Source organism: Zootoca vivipara, chromosome 7 (genome assembly GCF_965207765.1).
Source record: "Zootoca vivipara chromosome 7, rZooViv2.hap1.1, whole genome shotgun sequence".
Lineage (NCBI taxonomy): Eukaryota > Metazoa > Chordata > Lepidosauria > Squamata > Lacertidae > Zootoca > Zootoca vivipara.
Window position 1 is genome coordinate 21,008,032 of NC_142590.1, and position 19,171 is coordinate 21,027,202.

General features: G+C 38.3%; 1 protein-coding gene and 1 long non-coding RNA gene across 5 annotated transcripts in view; one reads left to right on the forward strand and one right to left on the reverse strand.

The window, feature by feature from the left end:
- TLCD4 (TLC domain containing 4) overlaps nt 1–10,151 on the forward strand; it is a 25,193-nt gene extending 15,042 nt beyond the window's left edge. For both annotated transcript variants that reach the window (XM_035123023.3, XM_060276724.2), the window contains exons 4-7: nt 20–78; nt 1,906–2,000; nt 3,222–3,295; nt 7,536–10,151. In XM_035123023.3, coding sequence (XP_034978914.1) covers nt 20–78; nt 1,906–2,000; nt 3,222–3,295; nt 7,536–7,851 — 544 coding nt within the window. In that variant the 3' untranslated portion in view covers nt 7,852–10,151. The remainder of the gene's footprint in view (nt 1–19; nt 79–1,905; nt 2,001–3,221; nt 3,296–7,535) is intronic.
- LOC118088876 (uncharacterized) lies at nt 6,001–19,096 on the reverse strand. 3 transcript variants are annotated; one of them, XR_015950794.1, is made up of 5 exons: nt 18,890–19,029; nt 17,979–18,064; nt 12,972–13,046; nt 7,959–8,108; nt 6,001–7,173 (listed from the first exon to the last, which is right to left on the reverse strand). It is a non-coding gene; the product is annotated as an uncharacterized LOC118088876 (long non-coding RNA). The 3 variants fall into 3 exon arrangements; XR_004693060.3 differs by having other exon boundaries at nt 17,975–18,064; XR_015950793.1 differs by lacking the exon at nt 12,972–13,046 and having other exon boundaries at nt 17,975–18,064; nt 18,890–19,096.
- Between the last annotated feature and the right edge of the window lie 75 nt (nt 19,097–19,171).

Here is a 19,171-nt window from a genome sequence, read left to right on the forward strand (position 1 = left end):
TTTGTGTCATTGTTTTTAGGGGCGAGCCTTCTACAGTGCAAATAAATCTTGCTATTACTTCTGGCTACCTCCTATCTGGTAAAGTATACAATGTTATTTGTAAAGTCTGTTGTAATTTGCACCATGCACAACTTAACTTTTTACAATAATAATATTTACCACGGTATTAGCCTTTAGGAAACTCGTGTTTCTTAGAAAGCAGAATTTACCTTCCTTGCCTTTTGTGTTAGTGGGGGGGGGAGCATGCTGGTGGGAAATATGATTATATGCTTACTGACAATATTGTAATGTTGTAAGCTTATAGGTTTTTGACATTTTACAATTACTTTACCTCAGATCTGGCCTTCATCTTTTAGTTCCTCTGCCAACGTCTCATACTCCAAGGCTGAATACAGCCAGTCATTCCTCTGAAGCAACAGGAATTACCCTCCCCCCCCCCCGCCCCACTGCAGTAACCCTGATCTGGCACCAGTAATTTGATAACTGTAGCAATGCAATGAAGGGGAAGCGAAGCTAACTAAACCAGATGGCAAGCATCTTCTGGTTGGTTCAGTTTTGTTCCTGTGAAAGTTGAACCTCTCCTCCCCCCCCCATCTTAAAGGGCTGCAAAAAATGCATACGTGAATATGCATCTTTTCTTTTGGGCCCTAAAACATATGGCAAAACCAAAAATAATTTTCAAAAGTGCTTTAGGCATTGTGGGGTGGAATTTATTACTGACTGTGGATGCTGTGCAGGGGTAATGGATAGCAACATCCAAACACCCATATGGAAATTGGCTTGCTTATTTATACCTGAGGTTCATATTAGTGGGAAGCAGCACTGTCATATGATTAGGTGCCACAATCCAGGCTTGGGGCTTTATTTCCTGATGATATGCTGGAAACTATAACCCTGATACCACGGAGAAGGGTTGCTATCTATTTTATAGCTGCCCTTTGCCAATCTTTCACTTTTCTCATTGTCAGTAGTTTGACTGGTGTGCCCTCTCTCTGGAGGTGCCACTGCAGTGGGATGTTTGGACTTGGTTTTTTTTAATAAATTCCATTAAAGATATCCCCAATGGAACTGGCAAGTAGACTATTATTACTTTATCATTATAATTGATTTATCTATCTAGTGGCTCTGTTCATGGGTGCTTTCAGTTTTATTCTGTGATAGGAAGAAAGCTCAGCATGTTCACTAAAAATGTCAGCAGCACATGAAGCATTTCCCTCAGAATAAGATTGAAATCCCCTCTACACTTTATATTGCAAGTCCTCCGTTTCAGTGCTATGACCTCCTATGATTTCTTAAGGGAAACTACTATTGTATTCAATTTCTGCAACAAAATTATTCAACTCTCTGGTGAAGAAGTGCTAAACTTGAACAGCCTACCCAGTAATTGGCATGTGTGTGTTTTGAGACAAAATGGTGAACAACATTAATGCCTTCCAAGGCTGGTCCTATCCACACATACACAAAATCTACCTGAAACAGTGGACACCTCCTGCATTCAAGTCAGCACATGGCAGCAACATGGGAATCATGGGAAAGCTTTGACAGGCTAAGTATCGTACCATGACTACTCATGCAGAAAGGGTTTCATATAGTTGCTTAGGATGAGGTGCCTCACTGTTGTGTCACCATGCTATAGCCTGGCACTGGCTGGTGTGTCTTGCAGAGAGATGCACCAAACACTGTATTTATATTTCTGCTCTCAGCTTTCACTTCAGGAATTATTGCAGATTGTTTGTTGCATAGATTAGGAGAAGCATTATTTTGTCACTTGTTGAGTATTTGCATGATTGGATACTTATTTTAATTCTTCTTCCCACCCCCAAAATGATTGCCTATTAAATGCTTTAAGATGAAATACAATGATTGCAGAAAATTACTGAGCCTTTCCTTTTTTCTCTCTTTTAGATTTGTTGCTTATTATTTTCTACTGGAGTGCGATTGGGGATATATATTTTGTAATTCACCATTTAGTAGCTGTGTATGCTTACTACTTTGTACTGGTGAGTGCTGTATTGTTTTTTGTAATAGCAGAGCAAGGAGCCATGTGGGATTCGTAATTTGAACGTTATTAGTCATTTATAGAGTGCCATCCATGCGCATGGTGCTTTCTAAAGAATGAAAGGAGAGGTCCCTGCCCTAATGACAGAAGAAAGGGATGGCAATGGGGGTGGAGTAAAAAGGTGAGGGATATTAAAATATTTGGGCTACACATACTTAGTTAAGACAGTTTGGGGTCTAGGGGATCATAGCAATGTCTTCACAGAAATATAATTTAAAACAAATTTAAAACTTGCACATTACATAGCATCTCACTGTTCCAGCAGCCAGTGCAGATATTTGAGCAGTGTTGTAATATGAGCTGATGGGACATCACTCCTGTCAGCAGTTGTGTTGCAGCTTCCTATTTTTCAGGTGGCACCAGGGACCCGCTCACTTGGATTGGCTCCTCTTTGGTTCAAATGCCAGTTCAGGGAGCCTTTAGAAGAGGCATCGATGAGGTTCAGACTTGGGAGTTCTACTCTGTTATTTGTGTACATGTTGTTGTTGTTTTTGACTAGTTTGTAACTAACTAATTTCCCTCATGATTCAAAACTTCTCTTCTACAGAGCACAGTCTAATTTGGGACGATGTGCTGACAGTTTAAAAAAATTATGAGCATCCAGAATGTTTGTAAGCATTACAGAGCCAATGGCAAAAGAAAGCTCATCTCCATTAGCTGAAGCCAGAGCTCTTGCAAACAAGGCTACAGACGTCTCTGATAATGCAACTTGTTTCTGTTGAGTATGTGGTTAATGGGTAAAACTACAATTTGTCAGCAGATCTTAATTTGATATCTCATCTGATTTTTCTTGAACCATTTCAAGTATCCTAAAAGGTCACCAATCTGGGTTTGACTTTGCTAAAAGATATAATTCAATATTGAACATTATACAATTTTAACAACAGAATGCAAGGTATATTAAGTACTTGATGTACATAGGTGGTGTAGGGAACCAAACTGAGGGACTTTAAGCACTTTTCTAAAGTGTATTCTGTTTAATTATGTACATTTAATTTGGCATTTTGAACAAATATATACAGTATATTTCAATTTAGTTTATTTCATCTTGTATAATTTTGTTACTGCTTTTCTGAGACGTTCTCTCTCTCTCTCTCTCTCTCTCTCTCTCTCTCTCTCTCTCTCTCTCTCTCTTGATTGTGATAATGCTTATTTTATCTAGGAAAGAGGATTGTTGGCATACTTTGCTAATTTTCGTCTGCTTGCAGAAATATCTACCCCTTTTGTGAACCAGCGGTAGGTGACATTTTCTTACATTAATGAGCTGTTCTTAACTTGCCTGTTGTCAAAGAGTATGTATTTCAGGGACTACACAGCAAGACCTGTGTTCAGGTCTTTGCTCTGATGTGGTTCATTCAGTAGGCAGTATTCCAGTCCATATCAAAGTATATTAGAAATGGCAGTAGTCCACTTGAAAGGGTTGTTGTGAAGGTAAACATATTAAAGACTGTAAAAGAAAACAAACTTTGGGGAGGCATCCAAGTAAGTTATACTCAGAGTGTGTCCATTGAAATTAATATAATTATTTAGGCTATTGGTTTTATTCAATCTCGTCATACTAGTTTCCAAACACACATGTTAATGGTACTAGCCATTTTATATAATTCTAGCATTCCTAAGTTTATTTTATATTTATTCCACCTTTCCTCCCAAAGTTGCACAGGGAGGAAATCAACAAAACAGCAAAACTATACCCACAATGTTTTAAAAACATGTGAAAACATTTTAAAACAGTCCCATATCCTCACAGTTAATAATTTCAAGGTGCAGTGTATTTCAGCCATCAAATGCTGGGGTGAATAGGTATGTTTTTAAATTCTTCCTGAATGTTGATAATAAAGAGAGCCAGCCACAAGGATGAGCATTTCCTAAATGGGAACTACTTGCAATAAGGCCCTGTCATGGCACCACCAACAGGGCCTCTGCAGCTGTTTGTAGGGTTGAAGATGGTTGATAGTGGGAAAGACACTCTTTTACATACAGATAAATTATTTTAGTTATCCTATCAGAGTAATAAGGAACATTTTTAAATACTGGAGTATTAACTTTTTAAATAAAATTTTGCTTTGTATAATTAAATTTCCCCCTTTTTGTAACTGGCATAAATCCTCTCAAAGCTGCTACACAAAATAATATTAGCAATTACCAATTTTCAGCCAGTCTTCATTTCTAAGCAAGACTACTTTTAGTCACATAAACTGAGGAATCTTTACATACAAGATTGGAATTCCCTTGTACAAGGATACTTGAAATCTACTCAGTAAACTGATGCAATTTTGGCACTTGTATTCATTGTCACGTATTGTGCATGTGCACCCTAATCTTTTGCATGGTATAGACTATTTTTTCCCCTCCTGGTGGTGCTTTTTGTTAAACCATCACTTTAATAAATTTTGGAATACCGGACATCAAAGGTTTCAGTCAAAATCTATGACAAAACATGAGCAGCCTGAGCATTAACATGGTTGCATTTACATATTCCTGGCCAGCCGTAGTTTGGCTTACTGTGCCGATGCAGAGTGTATTCCACATTACCATACTTAACTGTCACAGCATTAATTAACTAACTAGTTTTCTATTTAATACTATTGCTGTACTTAAACAGGCAGCTTTATCCATTAAAAAAAATCAAGGTTCAACCTTGCTGCTTAGAATTTGAGGGTGCCAATTCATTTGCGAAGCGGCTCCCATAGGAACGCATTGAAGTGTGGTTTCCCATAGGGTGCCTATGGGGAAAAAAAGTCTTGCAAGGCACCCTATGGGACGGAAAAAATGCGTCTTGCGAAGCGCGCTATAGGAAACTTCATCTTGCGAGTCTCTATTGAAATCGCAAAATGCATTCGTCTTGCGAAAAATTCGTCTTGTGAAGCATTTGTCTAGCGAGGTACCACTGTATATTGAATTAGTCATGCCTTCACCCTCATTTGGTTCTCTGGGTATTTTTAGGTACAGCAGCCCTTGTGTTTTTTCTAAGTATTTTAAAATCTGGTTCTTGTAGTATTCCCTGATGCCATTGTCTTCCCACAGTCTGTGGCTTAGATACCATAGCAAACTGTGCAGTGGCTTTACATCCTGTGGAATGAAGGGCAATTAGGCTTCGGCTTTCTGCTATGTTAGAACTGTGCCAACATTTTTTCTGGCTTTCTCTGTCAAATCCTTAAGAGATAATGGGCCCAAATAATTTAATTGTTTCTATTAGAAGGCTGCTGAGGCTCTCTGCAGACAATTGAGGGCCCCTTCTGTCATTACCATTGCAATGTAAGAGCATTACTGTTGCACTGTAAGGAGGAATCATGTGACAGTTACTCCCATGCCACATTGTAATGTCTGAATCCTCAAACTGTACTTGATGAACTATCACCATGGCTAACTTCCCATGCTGCCATTACTGCTCCCAGATGTGGGGGCAACACTGGTGTGGGAACAAGCTGTGGAGCTGACATTTCTCATGTGGTGCTGATGGTGGCGTTTTGTAACTAATACACTGCTTGAAGAAGCCACATAGCAAAAGCTCCCATGCAGAGAACTTAATGTCAGAAGGGGGCTAAACTATTATAGGCTAAACTTAAAATTTAATGCAACAGCTAACCGGATAAATACTGCACCCTGTTGGCAGTTGCTTCTTTGAAATGAGGAGTTGCTATATTTATCAGTATAAAAGAACCTCCAGGACTTCCACTTAAGTACAAGAATAGTCAATGAATGCACAGCCTTTTGTACGAAAAGATCTTGAAAGCTGTGATCTTGCTAATGTACTGAATACAAAATGCCTATCTGCCTGAGAGATCCATACTGAGGCTTTTGAGATTGTGAAGCCTTATCAGTGAAAAAGGACACATTCCTCTTTTGAAGCAGTGTTCTAAAAATAAAACTAACTTGCTACTTTATTTGATAAATGTTTGCAGAAGGTGGTGAGAGAGAGTGAAGGATTTGCTATCCCATCAGCATTCATATATAGATTTATTAAATTTGAGAAGAACCAGATGGTAAATAATGTAAATTGTTGATACTAGCTCACATATACATGTTTGTATCATTAACAAAAATGAAGTAGTCAAGTAATGCTACTCTGTTATATTTTTAACTTTTGAACTCAGTGACCTTTGCAAGCTACCCAAGTATCCTTCTAAAATTGCCAACAAAAAGTTTAACAAGCCTGACATGTCAAGCTAGTGTGTACAATATTAACCAGATACTATTCTGAAATTGGAAGCAACATATTTGATTAATGTGTTGGAGAATATTTCTCAGCCAAACCAAATCCAAGCTTCCTTCCTTCCTTCATATTTGGTAGTTTTAGCTTGTGGATCATTTTGCAGGAGCCTTTGTGGTTGGTGTGAAAGTTTGAACAAATGACATGCTTATTAGCATAAAAAATAGAATCATGGGTCTTTCTCACTTGCACTTTGTGAACACTGACCATCTGTAAGTCAGGCTTTGTTTAAATAAACTTGTAGCAAAGATCAAGAGCCTGCTAGAAATCCTGGTACCATCCTGCTTCATGTTTGAGCCAATATGTAACCCTGTGGGATAGCTCAGTCAGTAGAGCATGAGACTCTTAATTTCAGGGTTGTGGGTTCAAGCCCCATGTTGAGCCAAAGATTCCTGCATTGCAGGGGGTTGGAGTTGATGACCCTTGTGGTCCCTTCCAACACTACAATTGTATGATTCTATATACTTTGTGGGGTAGCATCTCTCGTACTCCCATGTCAAGTAGCTCTCATTAAGTAAAAATGCAAAAACTATTTGGGAGAATGGGATAGTGTAGGGAAAAATATGCCATTGTAAGAAAACTAGATGGGGGAAGAGGTATTGGCAGAGAAATATAATCCTACTTTTTAACAGAGTGACGTGGAAATCAGCCAGTGGAGTATAGTAACAATGCTAACTTGCTGTAACATAAGCATCTGCCCTAAATATGTTTTGTCTGCTCACATGTGGAGAGGGAGAGGCAAAGCTTTGATATTGTCTAGGATTTGGCAAGATATGGCTTTCACTTTTTTCCAGCACATGTCCTTTCTTGCAGGCCAAAATGGAGTAGTGGAACTTTTTGTACTCTGCTTCTAGAGCTTTCATGGATTTCATTTCAGTACTAAGGTTCCATTCGTTTGGATCTGCCAGGAAGATAAAGGACATTGTGTTACAATAATGAAGGAACCACTTAGATCTGGAACAGAGTATTTCACAAAATGCAGCACTGTAGGAAAAAATATCAAAGTACACTAACATTGTATCTGGTTACAATTTGGTATATATAAAAAAAGATTCATAACATTAGCAATTCTGAATATCTTTACAGATATTTTTGCAGCTTTCTAGCTGCATGAAAGTGATGAGAAATGAAACTATGATAAACATCAGGAATTCAGAATGCTTGTAGAGCTGATGGAATTTTTATATCCAAATCTGAGTCTGTATTCAGAGGTTGCACTCACAAAATTTGATTTAATTTCTGTTAATATTTTTTCTCTTGCAGATGGTTCTATGAAGTGCTGGGGTATTCCAAGGCATCAAAATCCAACATCATCAATGGACTACTAATGACAATCACATTTTTCCTAGGGAGGATCATAGTCATCCCAATTTATTATACCAAGGTTGCTGCTGAGGTAGGAACAGAAGGTTTCCAGAGATTAGGATTTGCAGTTCAAAGCGTCTGGTTTATCTCCAGCATTATCTTGGACGTCATGAACTTAAAGTGGATGGTCAAAATCACAAAGGGATGTTACAAAGTTATTTGTCTTATTGGACATGGAGAAGCCAAAGCTAATAAGAATGGCAAATGTAACTAGAAGATTTTTAATGCAACAACAATCTATAACGGGAACTTTGGTTTCTTCGAAAGAACAATGCACACTTTTGCCATAAAAAACTCCTCTTAAGGGAAAAAAGGTATTACCTCTGTTCAATGTAGCCTTCCTCTTGGCACACTGCCTGGGCACCCAGGGCCACTTCATTTGAAGACTTGTATTACATGGAATGGGAAACAGTAACATGCTGCATATACAACCTTGGCAGTGTGTTCTAAGCACTTAATAGACAAACGAACCTGTAAAGGAACAAACTTTTCTAGCAGTACGTTCCTATGAATTCTCACTCAGGTTTCTTAGACTAATGTGTTTTTAATGCCTGTGAATGTCAGGATCTTTGGTTTATATTCTGCTAATATGGCAACTTTCCTGGCATGTTTCTCTGCTTTCTTAATGTATGGTGTTCATAACTGAGGTTTCATCTTTTGACAACTTTTTTACATTTTTGCGATAATTTTGCGTTGAATCTATAATCTTTTACTACGTTTTCTGCTGCCTTGTATGCATGCACATGATCTTTTCTAATTTATAGAACAGTTTTACATAAATACATACCATAGAGTTTAGGGGTTCTTTTTCTTTTAAAACAATTACTTGTATTGATTCTTTCTGTACATAAAGGAAAACTGCAGGTTCCCCCCCCCCCAGGTTGTTTTTGTTTTTTAAAATGTATGTGAATTCTAGCACATGCTTGCATGGTAAACAGTATGGACATAAGCAAATTCTTGCACCAGTGTTCCTTCTCTGTCATGGCTATTGGAACCTATGTATGTCTTTAGTGTAGTGTCATATAACAAAAGGATTTTTGTGGGGTGTGAACTACAGCACTGAAGTAGGAAAAAAAACTAATGAGTCTAGAACATGTGAATCTCACAAGAACTACTGTGCTTGTTAAGATAAGTTTAAATTGTAGCTAATGCATTCATTTTCATTGACATTTTCATTGCTTTCTTTTTTCTTTAAAGCAAGTTAAAAACATTGCTTTACTAAGTTGGAAAACCCTATTTTAAAATATATATACAGTAAATGCATTTTATTATTTTCAACTTTGGAGCAGCTCTACAAAACTGATAGGTTGATAGTTTCTCTCTAATGATAGAAATTTTTTTCTTCAAGTGGTTTAGCTCTCAACATACAGTATTTGCAAGAGCATGGTGCTGATGAATACTATGTAAAAAGGAAACACAAGAACAGATAATGGTAATCTACTTGTTTGCATTAATTTTACAAATGTTCTCAGCTATAGTGGCCTCCACTTTTATGGTGTATTACAGTCTTGTGTTGATCAACTATTCAGTTGACATGTCTTTATCTGATTGTTAAGGTTGTGTTCATTTTCATGTTTGTGATGCAAATATGCAGGAGTATTGTAGAGAATAAGCTGTTTTCCTATCCCATTGCTTGTCCCTTTCATGGCCCCTAAAATGTTACCGTAGTTCTTCCAATATTGTTAACAAAGGCTGGTGCAAAAGGTTATTTGTCTTACATAACAAATAATAGCCTGTGGTTACTAGTTAGTATAGGTTTTTAAAAGTGAGTTATTACAACATGCAAATTCCCCCTTTTCTTAAGAGTGCTTCTAACTCCTTATAGTGCTTCTAACTCCTAAATGTTGTTGGATTCATAAGATTATAATGACTGCTCTCAAAAGTCTTTTAAATTGCATTTTAAGTGTCATGACAATCAAGACAGTTTGGATCTGTTCTTCATATTAGTGTTATAATATTTTGTATATTTAATATAAACACAGAGGCCCTGTTCAGATACTCATGTTCATCCCTTGATAACTGTAACTTTTAAGTGTTGACTTGCATTTGTGAAAGATCATTGTAGACACCATGAATAAGAGGGATATAAATTTCCTATCACCTCAAATGTAATGTTTGTCCATGGAGGCACTCAACACATTCAGCCTAGGCTCCAAATTATGAGAGATCAAGTGATATTCATGCATGTGTCATTCTCTTTCCTGGGGGCTTTTTTGAGAGTCTGGATGAGAAGCCTAGAAATTTAAATAATAAATATCTTCAATTTTTCCTGGTAGAAACAGAAAGTTGCTAAGAAACATATTAGTTTAGACTCACCTTTTATGAAAAGACAACTGTTCAGTGCAAGCAGTAACAATATTGGGTGCTTTTTAATCCTTCTAATTTGATTTGCCTCTTTTGATTGTAAACTGCCTTCTTTTAACACATTTGTTAATCATTACCTACTTTGGGTTATCCCTGAAACAAAACTGAACACATTTTAACTTTCTAGATTAAAAACTTTTGAAAAAGCAATCCAATATTATGTGTTAGAAGAAATCATCCACTTATGCAGAATAATGGAAGTAGCTTTGAAAGCTCTTCCTGCTTGTAGACAAACTTATCCTCAGATTGCTGGTTCAATGACATGTTACCCACTGAGCTTTTCAAGGAACTACACATACTCTTATTCATTTCAAATGTAGCTATCAAGCAGGACCCAGCAACTTCTTAAGCCAGGTTGGTATGCTTTCCATCCCCCACCCAGTAGCCATAGCAGAGGTATCTCCACAGCACTACAATCGCGTGAAAGTAGTGAAGGTGCTCGTCTTCATGTCCTTATCCCACATTTCTCTGGAATTGAGAAAATAACCCAGTTACAAATTGAAGCACAGTTGCTTATAGGGAAATAGCAGGATCCTACTGAACTGCAAAGATCCATGTCCTTGAACTTGGCAGTTGGCTGACCACTGCCCCTTAACCAGACTCAGGATTTTTAAATATATCTATTATTGCCCAATGAATAGGCCAGCCCTAATTTTCTGGGTTCTAGATACAGGTAGGTAGCCGTGTTGGTCTGCTGTAGTTGAAACAAAATAAATAATAATAATTCCAGTTAACACCTTAGAGACCAACTAAGTTTGTTATTGGTATGAGCTTTTGTGTGCATGCACACTTCTTCAGATTTTTCTGGGGTAGGGGAAGGAATTTCAGTGTTTGCCCAAACAGTGTCATGCAGCAGATTGTGCTTGCAGAAGACCACTATTTATATATGTTGCAAATCACTTCAAAGAACACTTGCTTTGGGCTGGAAAAGTACTCTTTAAAATATTTTATCAGTATTCTTTGCAATTACTCTGTAATTGTGAATCACAATTGTGCTTATGCATAATTTATTTTCCATTAAACTTGCAATCCTGTATTTACATATACAGTAGGTCCCACTGAACTAAGTGGCCCTTGCTTCTAAATAGACATACATAGAATTGCACTTTAATATATTTTGGCTGTGTTGTGCTTTACATATTTTGGAATTTAAAATAACTTGATTTTTCTGGGCGGATGTGGCATGTGCTATTGTGGTATCTTACCAGAAAGTACAAGGTGCATAATTGGAGAGTCCTCTTAATTTCACTACTTATTTATTACAGTACTGTAATACATAAATCTTTTGAGCTGCTTTTCGATCCAGATATGCAATCATTGTATAGTCTTACTTCTTTGTTTGGATTTAAGTTTCCTTATACAGTATATGCTATAGCATGAAGGAGTTGGAATACTGAGGCATTGAGCAGCTTCTGTCATTATCCATTATTGTATATAGATCACTCTATTATACCATCTTCCTTTCCTAATGTTTAAATATGTATCTTGGATCAAATGTGTTGGATCCAGAATAAATCAGTTGCTACTGATTTAATTGAGACTGAAGTTTAACTCACTTAACCTGGATTCAACTCATTGTGTTTTACAACACTGTCATGTACAGCTGGGAAACTTTTACACTCTCAGAAAAGGGGGTGGGGGTGGGGGAGTAATATCGTAGATCAGGGACAAACAATGATTATTGAGTTGTATTTGTCCTTCAACATTATTTTTCTCCAACATTATGATAATTCTTATGGAGAAAGTGAACTGCACATATATTTGATGTCTGCAAGAGAGAAAGGTGGCATGAGGACAAAAGAGGATGGTGAAGCCAGGTTCAGTGGAAGCAAGTGCCTCCTTTATTACTTTTCCATCTACTCTAAGCCTGGTGGCTTGCATCTGTGTACTTAGGACATTCCTTTATCCTCTGAGATAACAGCCAGGAATATTCCAGCTACTCTGTATTTGTTGCTTGATGGATGGTGAGAGTGGGGGTATGGCTTTCCAAGCATAGAAAGCTGACTTTCCCTGCTGTGGGTAAAGGTGAAAAATACCCTATTGCCTCTTTTAACATATGCTAATATTTATAAATCACATTTTAAAGTCTAGCAAGGAACTTGCTCAAATATTGATGTGGCCTAATGTATTGTAACTTAAAGGTTGTTGGCTTTTTAAAGTCATTATTTCCTTGTTTAAAATATGGGTTAGAAGTTAAACCTAAATTTCATTTATCTTGGGAGACATGTGAGTAGAAAAGGGCACCTATAGCTGCTCTGAGAAGAATTACTAGCAGGAAGCCAAAATCACAGCACCGTCTTATGTGAGGATCCTCCTGTTAAATAAGCTTTGGATTCAAGCCCTTTATTATCTAATACAGATTCCTTTGAGCTTTGCTATTGATGCATTCTGATATCGTCCCTCAAAATATTTGGAGAAATAATACTGTGAGAGTTACCGTAATGCACCATGTAATACCGGTAACAATAGTAGTTCAGTATGCAGAAATAATGAATTGTAATGTTCCAGAAGAAGGGGAAGATTTTTTTTGCTACACAGCAGAAATCTTTAATCAAGGCCAGTTGATTAAACATCCGAATAACATGTGTGGGGTAGGGGCTTTGCATTTGTTTCTGGGACTGAAGACCCCATGGCACATTGCTGCTTTTAAAACTCAGATGAGTTTTTAAAAAGTTATTTGTGAACATTTTGCTTGCCGTTTTGAAAATAGAAAAATGAAACTTTATACATGTGTGCAAATCCTAAAGTAAATTGTTTGGATCTTGGTGAATTAGGCTGCAATCCTATACTCACTTACTTTGGCATACATTCCATTGAAATCAATGGGACTTGCCTTTGAGCAGGCATGTATACGATTGTGCTAACTGCTTTGAAAATCCTTTGAAATATTTACTTAAAACATGCCCTTTTGATGTCCTGCTTGAACAATTTTAAACCCCAAGATGGAATAATAAATATATTCTCTCATACCTGGTTGAAGGTGAGTTTTGTTATTTTGTACTATAATTAAAATCCTGTATGCTAGCATCACCATCTTCTTTAACCCTGCAAGGCAAATGAGCCTGATGGGAATCATTTTACTCATACTACTATAGAGATCATTTTATATTCAGTAATATCCAGTAATAGCTTACAAATCATGCCTGGGGTAACACTGGCATTATGAAGTAGACCCTTATGCTAGTGAATTCCAAAATACAGAAGCTGAGAATATATGTAATGTATACCTATGTTTTTGACTGTCTTATATTGTGGTCCCCCCCCCTTTTTATTAGACATATCTCTGAGTACCAGTAATCAAACTGTGGGTTAAATTAGGGATAATTTGAAAGCCCCATGACTTTAATTCCCGTCACTTACTTTCTTCTTCTTTTTTAAAAGGCAGAAGCAGAAACACTGATCTGGATTGAGCAAGGCAGGGGAGTTAACCTGTTTTGCCTGTCCAAATTTCTGCCAAATATGATCTCACACATGCCCCACAACTGTCTGCTCCAGCATATGGAAAAAAACACATGGAGTGATGTTTCTGAAAGTTATTTATTGTTAAGTTGCTGCAAATATGTTCAGAGCCAGGGATTTCCAGCAGGGAAATACCATGAGGGCAGGTTATAACACCACCACCACTATCTATTTTGGATTAGCGCCCCCTCCCCCTCCATGGCTGTTTTTGTATAAGAAACAGATTTTTGAAGTTCTAGCCATAGAACTCCAGCATCTCACCTAGTTTGACCCTCTTCCTGACAGGGACATGTTTGTGGGATTGTGTCTGTCAGTTATGGAATCATAAGAGTTGAATCAAATTGTATCTTGGAATAATTTTTGATCCAGCAAAGTTTCTTTGAGAACAAAAAGTGGTGGAGAGGTGATTTTTGTTAATTACGACATTCTCTTGCAGCCCCCATACCACTCTTCTAATTTTTTTTCCATCTTTAATCAGCTTTAGGATTAAGCTTTAGGGATCTCCAAGAGAAAATGGGAAAATTACCCCACCCCTTTTCTGATCCTGGAAGCATCCTCTGGATTAAAGAGCCTTCTTCCAGCAGACGGACACAATCTGATACAATCTATAAATATTCACTACAAACTGAAGCAGATGTATAGTTAATGTAGTGTGTACTGCTGAATATATTTTTTAAAAAGCAGTTGCTACTGGTGCCCAAATTCTTAAGGAAAGTGTTCAGAAATCTGGTTCAAATAAATAAGTCACATTATTTTTAAGTTCATTTAAGTGCTTTTTAAAAATACAAGAACCAAATTTCTGTAATAGTTTTCACAGATGTTTCTTTCCAAGCACACTACTGAAATAAGTATAATGAGATGCGTTGCCTAGTTGTAAATCCATGCTGAAAAAGGGGTGCAATAGAATATGATATGGGGCCTTATTAAATCATAGCACAATGTTTGATAAAGGCAGCACTGAAAAGTCCCTAAAAGGGACGGAATAAAGATGATGGGCTATGAATCCTACTGCACTACATTGAAAGCCTACAATATCCTTGATTTGATAGCCCCATAATGATAATGCACAAAAGAGTGAGATAGCACTATTGACTTTCTAGGGTGGTTAAACAATTTGTGAACTTTAAAATTTGCTTGAATATTTTTAAATGTTGCTTGTGATAGGCATATAAATGAGTTTGCTCTTCAGTGGTATTTGAAAGCCTTGCTGTTTGTGTAAATTTGTGTAGGCTGCTCTTGTTTGAGGTATATGCAATAATGTCTAAGCAATAAGTTGCATGTGTATCCAAGGCACTGGCAAATAAGAATAAAGGAAGAGAATGCAGTATATCTTCTTGGAATTTATTCATTCAAATTGTGTGTACTATGTTAAATAAAACAGCCTACTCCTGTTATGACAAACAGGAATGACTTGGCACTCATTGCCAGCTTCTGAATATGGCTACTTTATAAAAAGGCTTACCGGTATTTCCTGTGAGAAAGGAGTAGCCAGAATTTTCTTCTGCGAACAGTTTTTAAAATTATTGTATATGCAAGCCTAACACACTGTGAGGTAGAATAAGATGGCTGCCTCTTGTGGCAGAATTAAAGGTAAAGGACCCCTGACAGTTAAGTCCAGTCGCAGACGACTCTGGGGTTGTGGTGCTCATCTCGCTTTACTGGCCGAGGGAGCTGATGTTTGTCCGCAGACAGTTTTTCTGGCTCATGTGGCCAGCACGACTAAGCCGCTTCTGGTGAAACCAGAGCAGCGCACAGAAACGCCGCTTACCTTCCCGCTGGAGCGGTACCTATTTACTTGCACTGGTGTGCTTTTGAACTGCTAGGTTGGCAGGAGTGGCAGAATTAAGACATTATAAAAAAAGTAATAACGATCAGCTAAGTAGATTTTTTTATAGTGAAGTGTGAAAAGTTATCTTCTATACTGTGAAATGCTCTTACAACCAAATATAATACATTTGGTTACATAAACACAATCAGTGTGGACCCACAGAGTTGCTGTGTATCAGTGCTCCCCAACAAATCTGGAACAGGAATCTTGTAGTGCTGCTTGGAACATGGTGGGGGGTGAGGAGTGAGGAAAGGGTGAAATGGGTCATTTTCTGTATGTTTCTCCTTAAATGTTTTTCTGCTGTGCTATAGCACTAAAGTGGTCGGGTTTGCTATATAGTGGTAATGAGAAGATTTCTGAAAAGTGAAAATGATTTCTGATCCCATTCCTCTCCTGTGAAACCTCCCTATACTGTGTGAGACCTTTTTCTGTATAGCAACGATTACGTGTGTCATCAGATATCCTTTCTTCTTGCCGATTTTGTGGAAAATGAGAGATCTGTGATGTGTATCCAAAGACTCTGGAAAGAAGATCTTTAATATTAAACAAGTTGTTTGGGGGTTTGTTTGTTTTTTAATGGGACGTTATGCCCATAGTGTGCACAACCTCAGAATTGCACATGTATGGTACTTTTTGGTCTTAATAAGTCTGCTAATTTGATTTTGTGTGTGTGCCAATTTGAGTTCAAAGTCAGAATACATTGAATACTCAACAGTTGTTTCATCCCATCTATTAAGACGGGCTTTTATATATTTTAATTGTATGTGAAGTATTTTTAGCCTGCTTTTCAGGATGGTTTCCAGTGCATCTAACAAAAAAGAATATAACAGCAACAACAAATTAAAATCCATTCACGGAACTAAAATAATTACAACAAAACAGCAACACTGAAAGCAGAGAACTGCAGTAAGAGCATTGACGTTATAAGCAGAAATCCAGGTTAAAACTTGATTCATTAAAAGTGCTTGCAAAAAACAAAGCAGAATCATCCAAGTGACCTTTAGGAACTAATTTCACAACTGGGGCAGCACCACTAAGAAAGTTATATCTGCTGACTTCAGAAGGCAGGACACCTTGTGCAGGCCTGACCTAAGTGGTTGTTCCCTCAGTGTGCAGTGCTCATAATTTTTATATCATTTCTGGTTGTTGTGCCACTCCATTATTCTACATTTAGTGGATTTCAAATGTTTGCAGAATCTTCTTCTACATTTACTTGTTTGTTGATGAATTGTTGTGTGACTTCCACACAACCTGTGCCTCTTTGCAATCAGTTCCTGGGAATGTTTGAACCACATACAGTATGTTGCTCATGTGGGATGCTAGTCAAGCCTGTTGAGTATTATTAACATACCTTGCATGAACTGAGGATGTAATTCAGTAGGCAGAGCCATTATTTCCTCTGAAGCTGCTTCTACTTGCAAAGTTAGTAGCGGTAGGCAATCTTGTCATTTTGTCTACTCATTTGAACAGTCTTAATAGCAGCACTATAGTGCCATGTGGACATAATAAAGCAATACAATAATATGACTGTGTAACTACTGGCATTTGTTTTTCTATGAGCCACTTAGTTCATTTCTGTTCTCACTTGCTATTCTAGAATTTAGATCTGTATAGCAGCATTGAATAAACTGATAATTCTTTTTCATAGTCTCCAATTGTAGAAATACTAGCAGAAATGGATAAACGATTCTACAGATGTTTAAAGCTACTGGACTATAAAGCTTAATTGTTTTGTGAATCCAAGTAACTTAACGTGCCAAAGCAATAAGAGATGTGGTACAATTAAATATTGCTTTACTGTAGAAAGCAACATTGTAAGTGCTTTTGTAAACAATATTATTGATTATACATATACAGACTAATTCTGTGCACTTAATGAAATTCACTGCAGTCTACACAAGCTAATGGCAGTTTTATTACCTGCCATAGCATTAAACTTGTTGCTGCTGCAAACTAACAGAGCACTATTTTACAATGAATAAAGGACACAAACGCAATAATAAAATGCTAGTAATACTCTGAATTAAGTAGCTGAATTTGTCAGGGTTGTTAGTGTTTCATTTTTTATTTTAACAGTTGGAAAAATAATGTGTTGGGTGCCCTATCTGTTCCCCAATTCATTCAGTGCCACTTGTAAAGCTAAGTTCCGATTAAAGGTCTGAAGTGCTGTTTTTTTCTTTACCTACCAGAATGGTGGTTCTTCCAGAACGGATCATAGTTTTAATTGATCTGTCCACAGCACTGGTGCTGAACTGCTAGCGGAATAATATTTGACATCAGTATGTATTTTTGTCTGTTCAGTTATGCTTTTCTTTTCTTTTTAAAAAAGTTAATTTGGTTCAAGTTTTGCATACTTTAGAACAGGCTTCCTCAACCTCTGCCCTCCAGATGTTTTTTGGCCTACAACTCCCATGACCCCTAGCTAGCAGGACCAGTGGTCAGGGATGATGGGAATTGTATTCTCAAAACATCTGGAGGGCCGAGGTTGAGGAAGCCTGCTTTAGAATTTCACAGCCTTTCCATTACTGGTGGAAAAACTTCACAGGTGGGCAACCTGCAAATGACCTGTTGTTGCAAGAGGGGTCTGTTCTTCCTGCCTTCCACTGGGCAGGGAGGGAGAAGGGGTGGCAACAGAAAGAACGCAAAAGGAAGGAAAGAGGTTATGGAGGGAGAAGGGTGACCTCACCTACTCTCTGTTCTGTTCTCAGCCATCATGAGGAACGCTGTGGTCGAAAGTTTTCAAATCCTGGCCGCTTCAACACCAACAGGTGTCACACTGGAACAAATAAAATAGCCACTCTTTTCGGTTTTCCATTTTTTAGGATTCAGCAGAGCTAAGGCGCAATTTGTCCCACTAGGGACGAGCGGCTGTTTGGGGGCGGTGTTTAGGTTTCAGCCACGTCTGGGGAAATCTGAAGAAAGAAGGGGGGGCCACATGTGGGGATCCCATAAATCCAAGATGTGTCTGCGTGTGATCCAGTATAAATAGGGGACAGGGGAAGCAATCCTAGGAGGCGACCTCAACCTAAATATGAAAGGCATATTCCTGAAAACCCTCAACCTACAACCCCATGGGCAACCTTCCTTCGCGGAAACCCCCCCCCAACAACTAGGGATTCCTACAAGTTACTAAAAGTACTAAAAACAGGGGACTCCATGACATTTGGGGTGAGTAAAACCCGGGAGAGACCACCTACACATTCCAATCTGGACGCCATGGTACAACGTCCAGACTGGACAGCATTCTGCTCACACAGGTTCTAACCCCTTTAGTGGAATCAACAAACATAGGCAACATTAAAATCACAGTATAAATAGGGGACGCCCTGGTTATCTATGCAGTCAGCATCGACTAGTAAATGAAGAGGACCCTATGGATTAAATGACTGACACGATAAAGCACCTTTTGCCCCATTGGTCACCACCAAGCCTTAATTTCCTAACGTGAAAAGGGACAATGATTGATCGTGCTTACTCGCCTTGAACCCTCTTTGACATGGGAAGCTAAGCGCCATTGGCTAAGCTGTGAGGCTTATACTGCATGGAGAAGGAAAGGCACTCTTAGCATGCTCAGTCTGTGCTATTATTTACACACACACACCCTTTCAAAACGAAGCCTGAAGGTTCGGGGAGAGGAAAAGCGGGAAGAGAGAAACTATTCTCACGGCCGGAGGTCGCGACGGGAGAGAAGAGGCCTCTGCGGTTACCGTGGAAACGAGGAACCTAACGTCTCTCGGTTTTTTTGCCTCGCGTCCCCGCCTTTTTGAATTCGCGGAGCGCTGCGTTCTAGGCCCCGCCCCTTCCCCCCACCTCCACGCGCTCACAAACCATTCTCCCCACCCGCTCCTTATCCCGTTGGCCCTTTTAGCTCCGCCCTGATCTC